This window comes from Daldinia decipiens (genome assembly GCF_022478715.1).
Source record: "Daldinia decipiens strain CBS 113046 unplaced genomic scaffold F4813scaffold_35, whole genome shotgun sequence".
Classification (NCBI taxonomy): domain Eukaryota; kingdom Fungi; phylum Ascomycota; class Sordariomycetes; order Xylariales; family Hypoxylaceae; genus Daldinia; species Daldinia decipiens.
This window is the reverse complement of record NW_026054578.1, coordinates 61,366-74,344: the sequence shown is the minus strand read 5'-3', so window position 1 is coordinate 74,344 and position 12,979 is coordinate 61,366. Positions and strand designations below refer to the sequence as shown.

General features: G+C 45.1%; 6 protein-coding genes across 6 annotated transcripts; 3 read left to right on the top strand and 3 right to left on the bottom strand.

Moving 5' to 3' along the window:
* Nucleotides 1-285: 285 nt before the first annotated feature.
* F4813DRAFT_392401 (concanavalin A-like lectin/glucanase) lies at nucleotides 286-1,327 on the top strand (the record flags this gene model as incomplete). The annotated part of the gene is made up of 3 exons (XM_049247275.1): nucleotides 286-639; nucleotides 756-904; nucleotides 976-1,327. The coding sequence occupies 3 exons, from the start codon at nucleotides 286-288 to the stop codon at nucleotides 1,325-1,327; spliced, it is 855 nt and encodes a 284-aa protein (XP_049096614.1).
* Nucleotides 1,328-1,406: 79 nt separating this feature from the next.
* Nucleotides 1,407-3,762, bottom strand: F4813DRAFT_198934 (SRP54-domain-containing protein). The gene is made up of 3 exons (XM_049239531.1): nucleotides 3,371-3,762; nucleotides 1,815-3,317; nucleotides 1,407-1,756 (listed from the first exon to the last, which is right to left on the bottom strand). Exons 1-3 carry the CDS (start codon nucleotides 3,602-3,604, stop codon nucleotides 1,511-1,513), a joined length of 1,983 nt encoding a protein of 660 aa, XP_049096613.1. The 5' UTR covers nucleotides 3,605-3,762; the 3' UTR covers nucleotides 1,407-1,510.
* Nucleotides 3,763-4,067: 305 nt separating this feature from the next.
* On the top strand, nucleotides 4,068-5,654 carry F4813DRAFT_369739 (YIF1-domain-containing protein). Its single transcript, XM_049244456.1, has 3 exons — nucleotides 4,068-4,606; nucleotides 4,676-5,203; nucleotides 5,262-5,654. Exons 1-3 carry the CDS (start codon nucleotides 4,337-4,339, stop codon nucleotides 5,424-5,426), a joined length of 963 nt encoding a protein of 320 aa, XP_049096612.1. The 5' UTR covers nucleotides 4,068-4,336; the 3' UTR covers nucleotides 5,427-5,654.
* Nucleotides 5,655-5,791: 137 nt separating this feature from the next.
* On the top strand, nucleotides 5,792-7,413 carry F4813DRAFT_369738 (uncharacterized protein). Its single transcript, XM_049244455.1, has 3 exons — nucleotides 5,792-6,147; nucleotides 6,237-6,316; nucleotides 6,397-7,413. Exons 1-3 carry the CDS (start codon nucleotides 6,049-6,051, stop codon nucleotides 6,911-6,913), a joined length of 696 nt encoding a protein of 231 aa, XP_049096611.1. The 5' UTR covers nucleotides 5,792-6,048; the 3' UTR covers nucleotides 6,914-7,413.
* F4813DRAFT_198889 (uncharacterized protein) lies at nucleotides 7,379-8,096 on the bottom strand. The gene is made up of 2 exons (XM_049239530.1): nucleotides 7,836-8,096; nucleotides 7,379-7,748 (listed from the first exon to the last, which is right to left on the bottom strand). The coding sequence occupies exons 1-2, from the start codon at nucleotides 7,889-7,891 to the stop codon at nucleotides 7,517-7,519; spliced, it is 288 nt and encodes a 95-aa protein (XP_049096610.1). The 5' UTR covers nucleotides 7,892-8,096; the 3' UTR covers nucleotides 7,379-7,516.
* A 401-nt stretch (nucleotides 8,097-8,497) lies between these two features.
* F4813DRAFT_369733 (uncharacterized protein) lies at nucleotides 8,498-9,572 on the bottom strand. The gene is made up of 3 exons (XM_049244454.1): nucleotides 9,552-9,572; nucleotides 9,395-9,497; nucleotides 8,498-9,293 (listed from the first exon to the last, which is right to left on the bottom strand). Exon 3 carries the CDS (start codon nucleotides 9,264-9,266, stop codon nucleotides 8,799-8,801), a length of 468 nt encoding a protein of 155 aa, XP_049096609.1. The 5' UTR covers nucleotides 9,267-9,293; nucleotides 9,395-9,497; nucleotides 9,552-9,572; the 3' UTR covers nucleotides 8,498-8,798.
* Between the last annotated feature and the right edge of the window lie 3,407 nt (nucleotides 9,573-12,979).

The window sequence follows — 12,979 nt, the reverse complement described above, 5'->3', positions numbered from 1 at the left end:
GATAACACACGTGTGGAATATGGTCTTCGATATACGTGTCTCGTTTATCTTAGTAACGAGATGATAAATCCTATCCACCTAGGCGACCGCTGTCAGGGCAAACTAATATAAACAATTAATGACGAACATATACGAGTACCTGGGTAGTGACTGTTGGGTACCGTGTAATCTCTAGCTCAAAGCTTCAAACTTCGAATGTGGCTCCCTTTTTGTTTATATATTTTTTACGTTTCCCTCCATTCTTTTACGTTGCCTCATCTAACCAAATACAAAAACATCTTCGCCATGCACGTACCAAGTATTGCGCCCTTGTGCTTCTGCACGCTTGCGGCCCTTGTTAGCGGCTCCCCTGGAGGAAGATGGCCTATCGGCCTAGGCATGAGCAAATACGTTTCTTCGTTCCTTGGAGGCGCCGTGATAAATGTGAACCAAACCGAAACTACAGGGAAAGAAGACAAGCTGCCCTCCATACGCACTGTTTCCGCCGAATGGAATGTACCATGGGGTAAGGCATCCGACAATATAGACCTCAGCAACCCAAACAACCGACATTCTCTAGCACAGTGGGTCGGGATTCTTGGGAACGGCTGTGCTAATAAGAACTGGTACCCGTTTCTCCAAGCTGGGACGAATATCGAGGTAAACAAGTTGTTCTGTCTGGCTTCCTTTCTTGTATTTTGTTTGAGGGGTTTGTTTGAAAGGGGAGGGGGGGTTCTGAAATACGAGGGAGTTAGCTAATTGTCTCCCAACATTAGATGGACGAGCATGGCGCGACCGTTGCGGGCGCTTGGGTCGAGTGGTTTCCAGCCGGAGCCCACCCCATCCCCAAGGAAGGCTTTGCGGTCAGTCCCGGTGACCAGATAATCGTGGTAGTAAATGTGTACACTCGCATATTGGGCCATGTGTAAGTGAAGCCTCCCCGACTGCCATTCTAAATATCCGTATTTATGATAATAATCTAACGCCTTCCGAAAGATATATGAAGAACCTCCGCACCGGCCAAGAATATGCAGCGGAAGTGGAAGCAGACTCACCTGAGGACCCAAAGTTTCAGATCTGCCTTGGCTCTGGTGTCGCTCAGTTCTTCCAGGAATGGGTCATCGCGAAAGACAGAGCAGATCTCCCGATCTTCAGTAATGTTACATTTTCTAGCATGACCGCTATAGATCGACGTGGTGAATTTTATGATCTCACTTCAGGAACGGAGGACTACTGGACCATGATCGATGCGGGGAGGCAAGTTGCCATACCGGAGAATATCGACAGCAAGAGTTTTATAGTTTACTCCCCCCAGGGGAGGACATGGACTCCACGCGGCAGTCTTTAGCGCTAGTCGATAGTCCTTTTCCAACCAGATTTAATAATACACGGTTCTATTCCTCATTAGCATCCGTAATTTGTTTCTGGTTCTAGCGTAAATACGGGGGAGTCCAATGGTGGACAGGGCTTCTTATATTATGAATTTATAGATATTATGGGAAACCCCTCTCGATATTAGTAGATCGCCGAATTAACTATTACTCAACAACTTTTCCACTGCCCATTTGACGGAAAAGTTCCTGATGTCTGAATAATGCTGTCCAACACCAACAAACAAGACGGGCACATTCGTGGCATGGACGATGCTGACCAAAGTTCCTACCATGTCGCCGACTGTATCGCATTTGGAGATAATGAACCCGTCAAGCGTTCGGCCAGGACCAAAAGACGAGTTGAAATTCCTTGCTTGAGCAACCGAGTCTGTTCCTACTAGTGCCTATTACCATGAAATTAGCAGGGTGGTCATTTGGTAGGGGGTATTTAATAGATCCTACCTCGCCAACCATTAAAATCTTGTCGGGCTGGGCGAACTTAGCAAACTTTTCTAGCGACGACATCAACCTCTGATCATTGTGTCGTCGTCCAGCTGTGTCGATGAGCACAACATCAAACCCTTCATTGGCGGCCTCTTTCACAGCATCCTTGGCGACCGTGGCAGCATCACCACCATACCCCTTTTCAAAAATTTCCACCTTACCACCTTCACGTTCGGTCAGCTCCTTCAAATTTCGCACGTGGACTTTTAGTTGCTCTACCGCTCCTGATCGGAAGGTATCTCCAGCTGCAATTAGTACTTTGTATTTGTTTTGCAGCAGGAAGTAGCAAATCTTGGACAAGTTCGTCGACTTGCCAACGCCGTTGACTCCAACTATAGAGATAACGTAGGGTCTCGGCTTTCGCATTGATGTCATGGGGGGCTTGATGACAGAGTCTATCTCGCGCAAGAGATCTAACGATGAGGTAGGTGTAAGCATTTTAGTGAGAGAGGCTTCCATGGCTTTAGCGATGCGTGCATCGATGCTCTCAAAGCTGCCCGTCTTAACGCCAAGAAGCTCCTTCTCAACACCCTCACAAAGCCGTATGGCTGCCTCACGGGCAACATTCTTCCGTAATAAATGGTCTTCCATCCCCTTCATAGCTTTGTCGAGATCTTCTTTTGTCAATGTCTTACCGCCAACTACGTTGCGGAAAAGGCTGCTGATTGTGTTCAACCCAGTTCCGACTAGGCCACCTTTCGTTCCCGCCTTTGAGGTATTCTTCGCCTCGGCCGACTCCAAGATGGAATGTACTTCATCATCTAAGTCTTTTAGCACGAATTGCCCCTTGGAAGTCTTCGTTCCCCACGAAGACGAGTCCACTCCCTCTCCAGCCGTAGACCGAGCAGCCGCATCCACTTCACTATCGCTTGTCAAAGTATTCTGTGCTGCCGAGTAATCTAGTTGCAGGCTATCATCCTCTTCGTCGGCAAAGCCATCGGCATCCCACTTACGACCTTTCTTGGGTGCTTTCTTTGCCTTCCTTGCTGGTCCCTCGTCGCCGGAGGAGACGGGGGCGGAACTGTTTCTCATCCTTCTAGCTCTTCTTGACATCTTCCCTATAGGACCACCCTTTGCTACAACCAGATGGCTTCCGCTAGGGGTAGAAGGTCGGGAAGTATTCGGAGTAGATTCGGCAGTGGATGGACGTTCCTGGGGGTTGTTCTGCGTTTTGCCTCTATGCTTAAGGCCCGGGGGAAGAGGGGGTTCATCTCCAGTATTGCCTGATATAACATTCTCTTCTAATAGAGAAGTAATAGCAGCCGGTCGTGCGGTGTTGGCAAACCCGCTCGACTCGAGTTCTCGGTATTGCTGATCAAAGTACTCGTCGAATTTGCGGCATTCCACGATCGTAGTATTGGGCTTCTTCAATTGATCGGCATATAAGTCAATGAATATAGTTTTTAAGTTATCAACAAGTTTGTCAATCCATGAGAGGTGTAGTAGGGACCGGTAGACAGCCTAGAAACAGTCAGATAACACAGGGACATTATCAAGTAGGAGTAGCACCGTACAACAAAGATCACGCCCAACTCCTTCACAAATGTCCACTTCAAGGTATGCTGATCGGCCTTGTATGATGGATTGCTGGCTGCGGGCTGACTATTCCTTGCGCCGGCCACAGCGCCCTTTTCTTCTATAAAGATATCGGAAATGAAGTTATTGATAACGGACGGGTTGACCGGCGCATAGGTTCGCGACCAGAGGACGACCCCGGAGGTCGTTAGGATTTCAAATGTATCCAACATATTGGGTAGTTTCTTTTTACTTTTTTAGCAACCTAGAAAAGAAGAGCATAGAGTTTCCGAGGCTTGCGCATTTGAGATTGCTCGAACCAACTTATTAACATCAATTGAAGGTCGGATGAAGCGATAAGTTGTTATAAGGCGACAAGAGCCACAAGGGTAAAAAAGTAGCATACGTATGTACCTACGGCAGTACCTTAGGTACAAATATGCACATTTGTAGAGCTTCCAGCTGGCAAACTGCAGATGTATCCATGCATTTGATTTAATCGAACCAATCGATGCCCGATTACGGAGACTGGGTTACTCGGAATTAAACCTTATTGCGGCTCCGGCACGTCATAGGTGCCAATGGGAGTGAACCAGGCTGCCAGGTGCATCAGGTACCTACATACCCGGTAAGTAGTTTCAAAATGGAATAATCTCGGAACAGTGGGTCTGACGCGGCAGCTTGCAACAGCTGCAACATACATATGTACATATATACGTACAACATTTCGTAATTTAGTACTTGTACAACCCTCTTAAAATAAAAAACACATCTCCAGAACAAAGTCGCCAATGAGCCCTTGAGCCCTTGAGCACTCGAGCCCTCGAAGCTCACACCTAGCATCCTAGCGCCGTAATACTAAGCCCTCTCACTCATCCGAGCTTAACAATCCAGCAAGCCGACAAGCCAACTCGGCAAACCTTGATAACCTTTTTCGAGGTCGAGACCAAGATCCAAGATCCAAGATGCAGCAACATCCAAACTACGGCCATTCTCCGCCGCTTCACCATCCCGTACCTCAACACGTCTCTACCGTTCCACAGTTACGATCACCGCCGCCTCTAACGTCGTCGCAACCCCAACAACAGGGCGCATATGGAAATCCTTACCAGCAGGGAACGCCCACCGCTGGTAGCAATGTCTTTGGCACATATGGCAACTTCATGAATGATCCTATGGCCGCTCAGTTCGTAGGAACAGTCGGCCAAAATGCTTTCAAGCACGTCGAGCAGAATGTAGGTTTAGTTGCAAACAACTCAGGCCCAAAGTGGAGCTTATACCTCTACTGACACATGTGCTATCAGATGAACCGATGGGTCAACTTCTCCGCTCTCAAGCATTACTTTAACGTTTCCAACAAATATGTCATCAACAAGCTCTTCTTAGTGCTCTTCCCTTGGCGCCACAAGCCTTGGTCGCGAAGGCAAGCCGTAGGACCCAACGGACAGGAGGGCTGGTACTTACCACCGCGCGACGATATCAACAGCCCCGACATGTACATTCCAGTCATGGCACTTGTTACATATATATTATTATCAACACTGATAGCAGGTTTACGGGGTCAGTTCCAGCCCGAGTTGCTAGGATATACAGCTTCTACCGCGGGAGTCGTCGTCATACTTGAGATATTGCTCCTGAAATTAGGGTGCTACTTTCTAAGTATTTCGAACGAGTCTCAGCTCCTAGACCTTGTAGCCTACTCAGGCTACAAGTTCGTCGGTATCATTGTAACAGTCACCATCGCCGAGCTCATGAATGGGGGCAAGGGAACTGGCGGTTGGATCGGGTGGGCAGTCTTCTTTTACACATTTCTAGCAAATTCCCTATTTTTGGTGAGTACGGTCCTTTCGGGGGGTTATTATCTTAACAACACTAATAATGTATGGTTAGATGCGGTCGCTACGATATGTTCTACTACCAGAGAGCTCTGGAGGGGATGCACGAGGTCCGATGCAAACAGACACACGGACAAAGCGAAACCAGCGGACACAATTTTTGTTCGCTTACTCGTATCTTGTACAGTTTCTATTTATGTGGATTCTTAGCAGGGCGTAGATACGCCCGTCACGTTCTGATAACAGCTCTCCCAGATTCGTGATGAGCGCTTCCAAAAGACTAACAAACCTAGCATTTCTCATACTTGAAGATATTGTTGTATAGAAGCAACAAATCTTGGCTCTTATAGGCTTCGCTCCAATTAAAGAATACGGTAGTGAAGTAAGATCAAGGCTATATACCACCCTTCGAAACAAAATAAAATAATTCTTCAAAGGTGCTATTGAATAACTAGTGTTCTATACATGCATGTCGTAACAACAGTAATGGCAGAGGCTTCGCGGCAGAAGCTCGTGGTTGGTTGGTTAGATCCCTTATCCATGTATGCACCGACTTTTGGTAAATCTGGTCTTTGCCAATTTTGACGGTCTTTACATTTTGGATTCCTACCTCGTCATCCTACGTGCCCAAGTAAGCAAACCAATAATATCAAACTAACAACCAAGACTTATTTATATTTATATACGTACGTGTATATATATACATACGTGTAACCTCATCTCTGCCCAAGCTAGGATCTCACCTGTTTGTCTCATTCCTCTCTCAAATTTGAGCCAGCAAATATACGAATTTCTCGAAAGTGCGATTCTTAGTCAAGCGGGCAACACTCAAATACGTCGATATGGCGTTCTCTCCGATTATCACAGCTACTATTCAATCTGCGGTTCTTGCGGCTACGTCTAACCTTCTGGCGCAAGGCCTGACGGCGTATCAGAATGAGGTATGAGTTGATTCCTTCAAAACAAAGAACATGATTAGGTACTTTTCTTGGTAAACATTCTACTAGGCTGGAACTAACGCAATCTATAGGTTCCTCTTGTTATCGACTGGGTGCCAGTCTTCCAATTTGTCCTTTACGCATTTCTCAATGTACCACCCAACTTCCTATGGTACGTCTAAAGTCGCATTGGTCCTACGGGAATATAATACGTCGAGTCCTTATAAACGCTCTATTCTAACCGTCCGCCAGGCAAGAGTTTATAGAGGACTCCTTTCCGGCGTACCATTTAACGCCTACGTCCGCCGCTGTGGCGTCCGCGGCAGCAAACGATGAGAAAGCGCTTGAGAAAGAAGAGGAAGAGGGCAAGTTGGTAGAACGTAAACTTCACATTGGCAACACGGCCATCAAGATGATTCTAGACCAAACCGTCGGCGCGGTCGTCAACACCTTTCTCTTCAGCCTGTTTATACATTCCATCCAAGACGCTATGCTGCGACCCCTAGGTGCACCACTTAGCGGCCCGGCGAAGAGCGCCCAGTATCTATTTTCCCGTGGTGCTGTCGACTATAGTAAAGTCAATTGGGCGAGCGTCGTCGCTCGTAGCCGCGCTGAGTTCTACGAGCTCCTTGTCGCTGGATGGAAGGTGTGGCCAGTCATAAGCTTGATCAACTTTGCCTTTATTACAAGCATTCAGGGCCGCAACCTAGTCGGTAGTCTTGCTGGTGTTGGCTGGGGCATTTATATGAGCCTTATTACCGCTCGCTAGGAACAGGAGTTGAAACTGGCACGACTGCTATGTGTCAGTTCTGAGATCCGCATTCCTATCGGCAATCAAGGGCGTTACGGGATTTTCGATGCTGAACAGAAAGTCAGGCATACTGGATGGAGCATGTCCTTGACCTTTCCATGGCCTTTGACGTGGCAGATCTATGCTCGACATCGCCGCCCCTTTTCAGAGCCTTGCTAAGTGGACTGGCCTCCTGACATATCCGTTCTCTGCAATTATATATTGCATAGAAACCATCAAGTGGCACTGGATACCTGCGGGATTACGGCAAACCCTTTCTTTGATACGAGTCTTAACCACGTCATAATTGATTGATTTTATTTAGACAGTATGCGATATTGCTCACTCCGTACGTTATCATCTACACATCTCGCCTTTGTGTAGGTACTTATCACAATACGCTATATGGCACAACCACGAGCTCGCGCTCTCTTTGAACAGGTACCTATTATTAAATATTATGGCGTAAATTTAATAGATGTATTATGACTGAACAACTAGAGCATTCCTTTTCCAGCACCAGACCCTCATATCCCAGTAAATTCAAGGAAAACCTACGTCCCTCAATCCCAATAGTACTAGCTAATAAACCGCCTTGAACTGAAAGCCCAATCCGTATATGACCATTTTCTCGTCCAATCCGTGTCGTGCCATATATAGGAGTCCTTCTCTAATACCCGGGTCTCGGTAGTCGACATTGTAAACCGCTCGATTACCACTCGAGATAACCAGGATCACGCCAGTTCTGAGCTCATTGCCAAGCTCGATGCTTGACATCCTGTACAGGGATTCAATCGAGAACCCGCGTTTTATTCTGATCAACAATTAGAGTTAGTAATGATACCTCCTGGGAAGTTTAGGGGGTTGAAGATATTAAAGGGGTTGTTTTTGGTTTACGTACATCTTGCGAACTGTCAGTTCGCATTGGTCTGCCCATTCCTGCGCCCGGCTTGACATTGCGGAACTAGATCTAAGTTATGGTGTGGTGACTATGATTGAGTATTTGTTATATCTCTATAGCTCTCTAATGCTCACCTCCTCGATGATATGTCTTCTTACGTATATTATATTGAATAGTAGGTATTTAAAGACTTCTAGGAATGTTAAATATACTGCAGAAGATTGATTCTTGTTAGCTTCTAATATTCACCTTGTAAACAATAGATCTTTGGATATAGAGTTTAGGAGTCGGTAGGCTATCCTTTGTCTTTTAATATTGTACCAATCCATATTAGAGGGGATAAGCTACTACCGCATTCAACATAACAAAGGGGGCTATCTCTATTTTATCTACAAGGCCTAGTTATCCTAACACGAGCATTGTTATCGAAGTATACACAAAGCATCAAGCGATCATAGGGATACTACTATGCTCTTATACTGAGGTATAGAAATTAGAAAGGGGGTTTCCTTTGTCTATCACACACAGTACGACAATCAGGGCGGATGTCTTCGAAGGCGGCGAATATACTGAACTGTATATTGGACTTTTCAGTGACAGTTCTAGAGGGGGTCACATGTAATTATTACTATATCTAGGTACTTATGATACCTTGACTTGCACCATGAAAGGATACGGATATAATTATCTACATTTTATACACTCAATGAGTCAAAATGTAACTCAGATGAGGTCTCTTCAACAGCAGGTTCTCTTTTCTGTTGAGCGGAATCTTCCCCCCCAGCTGCAGCTTCCTTTTTGTCATTTGTACCTTTAAGAATTGTGTCAGCCCCTGACGAAGTGTTGGTCTGCTGGATTTCGGTTAACGGCTGGGTAGCTTTATGAAGATCGGTTACTACAGTAGTATGTCAATGACTGCCTTATTTTGGAGATGGGCCTTGGTGAAAATCCTGTCTCTCAAGACTAGTTATAGGGGGGGATGAAAGTAAACTCACTTTTGAACCAAAACCAGACCCCACCACCCTTGAGCGGAAACCGGAATTCCTTTGCTGTTACATCACGAGCCACTTCCTTTAGCTTCTTCTGGAGCTTGGGGTTATCTAATGTGCAATCCTCTTTGATTTCTCGTCTTATTTCCGCCACGAGGGCCACTCCAAAACCTTCGTCCATTTCCCAGCAGTCAGGTCCAAAGCCTTTCAGGGCCATCTTTTTACTCAAGACTATATCTACTGTCTTTTCGATAGCTTGGTTGACATTCCTCCAACTCTGTGCCGGGAGCGCCATCTTAGGACCACCTTGAAGGGCAGCATGCCTTCTGTCATTAGGGACGGGAGGTATGGCCGGCTGGTGAGGTTTCCAGTTTAATGGTGGTTGAGGAGCACAAGCCCCTTTACCATTGCTGGGTAGTTGCTGTCTTGTGCTGTTTGACATAATGCCATATGCTAGAGAGTAAAGTAGCTAATTTAATCAGTTTGCTTGTCATGTAATTCATTTGAGATTCTTGGTTGGGAAATTAAGTTATATCTACACGGCAGATTTATGATCGTAGCCTAATGTACCTAACCTAGTATACCGAAGTGGTATTTCTTAATGTCGTTGTGTCACTAGTTAGTGCATTTTTCTTTGGAGGGTTATACAGCCTGCTAGAACGAGATACAAAGGCTATCTCCAGTTTAATAAATCAGTTTCATATCTGGCAGGAAGAAACATGCTGACCTGATACATGTTTCTATGTCGTGTAGAAATAGAATACAAAGATAACTAATCATACGTCAAGATATAGAGGTAGTCTTAAGAATAATACCTAGTGTCATGGAAGTTTCCTGCATATTCGGTAGGACTTATTGTTTACTTTTCGATTGCGAATTAAAGAAGCTAAGGGACATGCCCTTAACACATGTCTACAACCACCAGGGTTGGCTATGAGGTATATATAACTGTCGTGAAATACTTTACGCTCACGGGGTATACGTGGAAGACAAGATCTAACACGACGAACATGCATATCCCTTGAAGCGAATCAGAACACATGTTTCCTGGACAGATAGCTACGGTTGGGCTTCATCATTCTGAAAGCTATACCTTTTCTACCTGCTTGAAAGAGAGTACGCATAGGGGAGAGGAAACTGCATTGACAATAGGCTTGCATGTCTATTGACTATTGTCCTACGATGTAAATAGTGATTAAAATGGACCGTAATGATGATACCTTTGAATGCAAGAGTGCTGCACCAATGCTACTTAAATTTGCCAATTCAGAATGATGATAGGTCGTCAAGGTTAGAGCATTATAAAAGGCGCAATAGGGGCCAAGTAAGAATTAACCTAGGTAGATAATTGCGTATTAAGCCAAGATGACTTTACTTAGTTGCATCATAGCCTGCAGGAGACAGGAGACAGAAGACAGAATTAGGGATGGTTACCCGTGCGCTACGTTAGGTACAGTAAGATACCTAGCTGGAATTTCGGTGAGGAACTCCTCTGGGATATAATAATAGAAGTACTATGCAGAAAAGCGGGGAGAGATCCGAGAGCTTGATTGATAGCATCCGTGAGGCGTAATAGGGGTGGACCTTGGTCCGAAGTCGCGGTTCTTCCTTTTTTCTTTTTTTTTTTTTTTCTCTTGGATCTGCGGTATGATCGAAGTAGTCTAGATGCGAGATCAGCAGAGCCTCGACTGAGCTAGAACTTGGCTCGGCGCGCCGTTTTCAAATATCTGGCCCGCGGCTAGGAAGCCGGTAAGAAACTAAAGAAGGTTGCCTTAATAACAGCGAGCGAGGCAATTGGATGCAACTATAATATCACAATACACGCTGGTGGTACTCGATAAGGTTGTGAAGACGTTTGAAGACGTGGGCTGGTAATACATGGCAGCGAAGTGCGCAAGCATGGCTTGTCTTAGGTCATGAAGCCGGTTGCTTACGGGTTGGCAAATTTACACGTATATGATGATGATGATGATGATGATGATGTATTAACATGATTGGCATATTGCAGCAGAGGTGATCGGTGCTTACCGGATCTTTCTACCTCCATCTTATGATTTACATAACTAGCAAGCCGTTCAATGTATATTTTTAGGCATCAAATGCCCCGTTTCAATGTCGTATGATAACCGAAGCTCTTACGACCTAAATTTACACAGATAAATCCACAAACGTAGGAGGTAAATACATAATGTTGAATCTTGTAGAGAATGTACATATTTTGACAAGCCTCTTCCATCACATCTTGGTTTATATGTCTTAGTTTATATGTAGATGTTCGGTTAATTTACAGATGACCAGTAGCTGACGTGCTGCTGCTGCTGCAAGTAATACCGTTGAATGGATCGGGGGGTTGTCAAAGTTACCATGCAAAAAAAGGGTTAATAGAATGACCCTTCCATTTCGAAGCTGACATGGCATAAAAAGAAACCGAGTTTCACCAGGCAAGACAGAGAGAATACGCTTGTGATGTCAAGTTGCGTCGCAGGTCGCCGCCACTTTAGGCCAAGAATCGGAAATTGTGAACTTGTGAAAAAAAAAAAAAAATCCTTTGCCGCCCAGTGGATCAAGCTATTTTTGGATCGTCGAACACTAGTGTAATACATACTCTTCCCTTAAGACTTCAACCTACCTAAGTTAATGAGATCTTAAAGTCCTTAACGGAAAAAAGGGGGGAATATCAATTACTTTGGTTGACGATGTCTTTTATATGGTATATGGCACGTATTTCGTAGCATGAAAACTTATTACATTAGAATCTCATTGTAGCCCACGGAATCAGTGCACGGTCAGCGTAAGGGTTCTATCCGTCGATCTCTATGGAGTGTCATACTAGGTACTAGGCGTTTAATCTGGTTTCCGCATGAGGCATGAATTCGCGATGCAAATTTGGGAGAATGGGGGTTTTTTAATGCTTAGGTAAATAATAAAAGTTCTGATAAATACTAAATGTTGTAAATATTAACAAATAACAACAATAGCCTGTGAATAAGTAAATAGCTGATTGCTGCTTTGGTTTGGGCATTTGAAAATGCCGCTTCCATCGATTGAATATACAGAGCTTCCCAGGCCAGAGCTTTCCAGGCCAGAGCTTCCTATCCGGATACGTACTTACTTTGGTGCGCCTTTTCGTGATCCTCCTCGTGATCCCCTTGTGCTCTGCTCCGACGTATTAGGTACATGCACGTACGTACGTACATGCGCACTACATAGTGCGCATGTATAGATAGTGATAGTAGTATATGTAGTATTAGATGTGTAGTATACATGTAGTAGCTGATCGTAGCTGATTCCCTCGTTAGGGTCTGATTTGAATTCCCTATACTATTGGTTCGAGAGGAATGGAGCTATCCGAAATTGAATTATTACCGTTCACAATGCATTTTGAACAATGCGCCTTTCAACACTTGAATTATCGAGCCCCCCAATTAAGGACTGGGGCTAGATTTTTACACTTCGCAATCTGGACGCCTTAAAATAAACAACGCTACGGATGCGTCGGTTGTCATTTTGCATGCTTTCTTTCTTGTAAGACTTAGGTACACGATCTAACGGTTGTTGCATTTAAGGTTGCTTACGGCGTGTTCATTGCAAGGATTTGATGAGAGAATATAAGAAAACAATAAGATTATTAACGATGGCAGAAGCAACTGCCGGTTCTGATATTCTGAAACTAGCGATCCGGTTGCTGAGGGTTATTGAGGACCATTGAGCAACCCACCAACTCAATTCCGCTCGTAAAAATGATACATGTAGACTTCGATACATGCGGATTAGGTACATGCCTTATGTACTTAGCGGTAGTACTTACCTCTTACATGTACGCAGCTTGTACGGCATTACGGCGGTGAAAAGATACTTACCCCAAAAGCTAATGACTGTACCTACCTGGTATTAGTGCGTACCGTACCCAAGCCTGGGCATACCTAACTCATCTCTTATAATTATCAGCCACAGTTGCCTTAGTTCATTTGCCCACTGAAAGTATGTACTTAAGTACCTAAAGTACATACAGGTTGAGCCTAGGATGTAGCCAGTCGACACAGCCAATCGACCCAGCCAGCAAACCAGCAAACCAGCGGACACTTGCACCCACTTTCAGCGCGCCAAAACCCCAATCAGTACCAGGTCGGTCCTGCCCAGCTTCATGAGGCGCGC

What these genes read in the sequence shown, in the direction of transcription:
- F4813DRAFT_198934 (XM_049239531.1), bottom strand. Translation starts at nt 3,604, where the DNA reads ATGTTGGATACATTTGAAATCCTAACGACCTCCGGGGTCGTCCTCTGG. An exon ending in AGTTGGGCGTGATCTTTGTT is followed by an intron (nt 3,318 to 3,370) that starts GTACGGTGCTAC and finishes GACTGTTTCTAG; the next exon opens with GCTGTCTACCGGTCCCTACT. An exon ending in AGATTTTAATGGTTGGCGAG is followed by an intron (nt 1,757 to 1,814) that starts GTAGGATCTATT and finishes TCATGGTAATAG; the next exon opens with GCACTAGTAGGAACAGACTC.
- F4813DRAFT_369739 (XM_049244456.1), top strand. Translation starts at nt 4,337, where the DNA reads ATGCAGCAACATCCAAACTACGGCCATTCTCCGCCGCTTCACCATCCC. An exon ending in TCAAGCACGTCGAGCAGAAT is followed by an intron (nt 4,607 to 4,675) that starts GTAGGTTTAGTT and finishes ATGTGCTATCAG; the next exon opens with ATGAACCGATGGGTCAACTT. An exon ending in TAGCAAATTCCCTATTTTTG is followed by an intron (nt 5,204 to 5,261) that starts GTGAGTACGGTC and finishes ATGTATGGTTAG; the next exon opens with ATGCGGTCGCTACGATATGT.
- F4813DRAFT_369738 (XM_049244455.1), top strand. Translation starts at nt 6,049, where the DNA reads ATGGCGTTCTCTCCGATTATCACAGCTACTATTCAATCTGCGGTTCTT. An exon ending in TGACGGCGTATCAGAATGAG is followed by an intron (nt 6,148 to 6,236) that starts GTATGAGTTGAT and finishes CGCAATCTATAG; the next exon opens with GTTCCTCTTGTTATCGACTG. An exon ending in GTACCACCCAACTTCCTATG is followed by an intron (nt 6,317 to 6,396) that starts GTACGTCTAAAG and finishes ACCGTCCGCCAG; the next exon opens with GCAAGAGTTTATAGAGGACT.
- F4813DRAFT_198889 (XM_049239530.1), bottom strand. Translation starts at nt 7,891, where the DNA reads ATGTCAAGCCGGGCGCAGGAATGGGCAGACCAATGCGAACTGACAGTT. An exon ending in GAACTGACAGTTCGCAAGAT is followed by an intron (nt 7,749 to 7,835) that starts GTACGTAAACCA and finishes ATTGTTGATCAG; the next exon opens with AATAAAACGCGGGTTCTCGA.
- F4813DRAFT_369733 (XM_049244454.1), bottom strand. Translation starts at nt 9,266, where the DNA reads ATGTCAAACAGCACAAGACAGCAACTACCCAGCAATGGTAAAGGGGCT.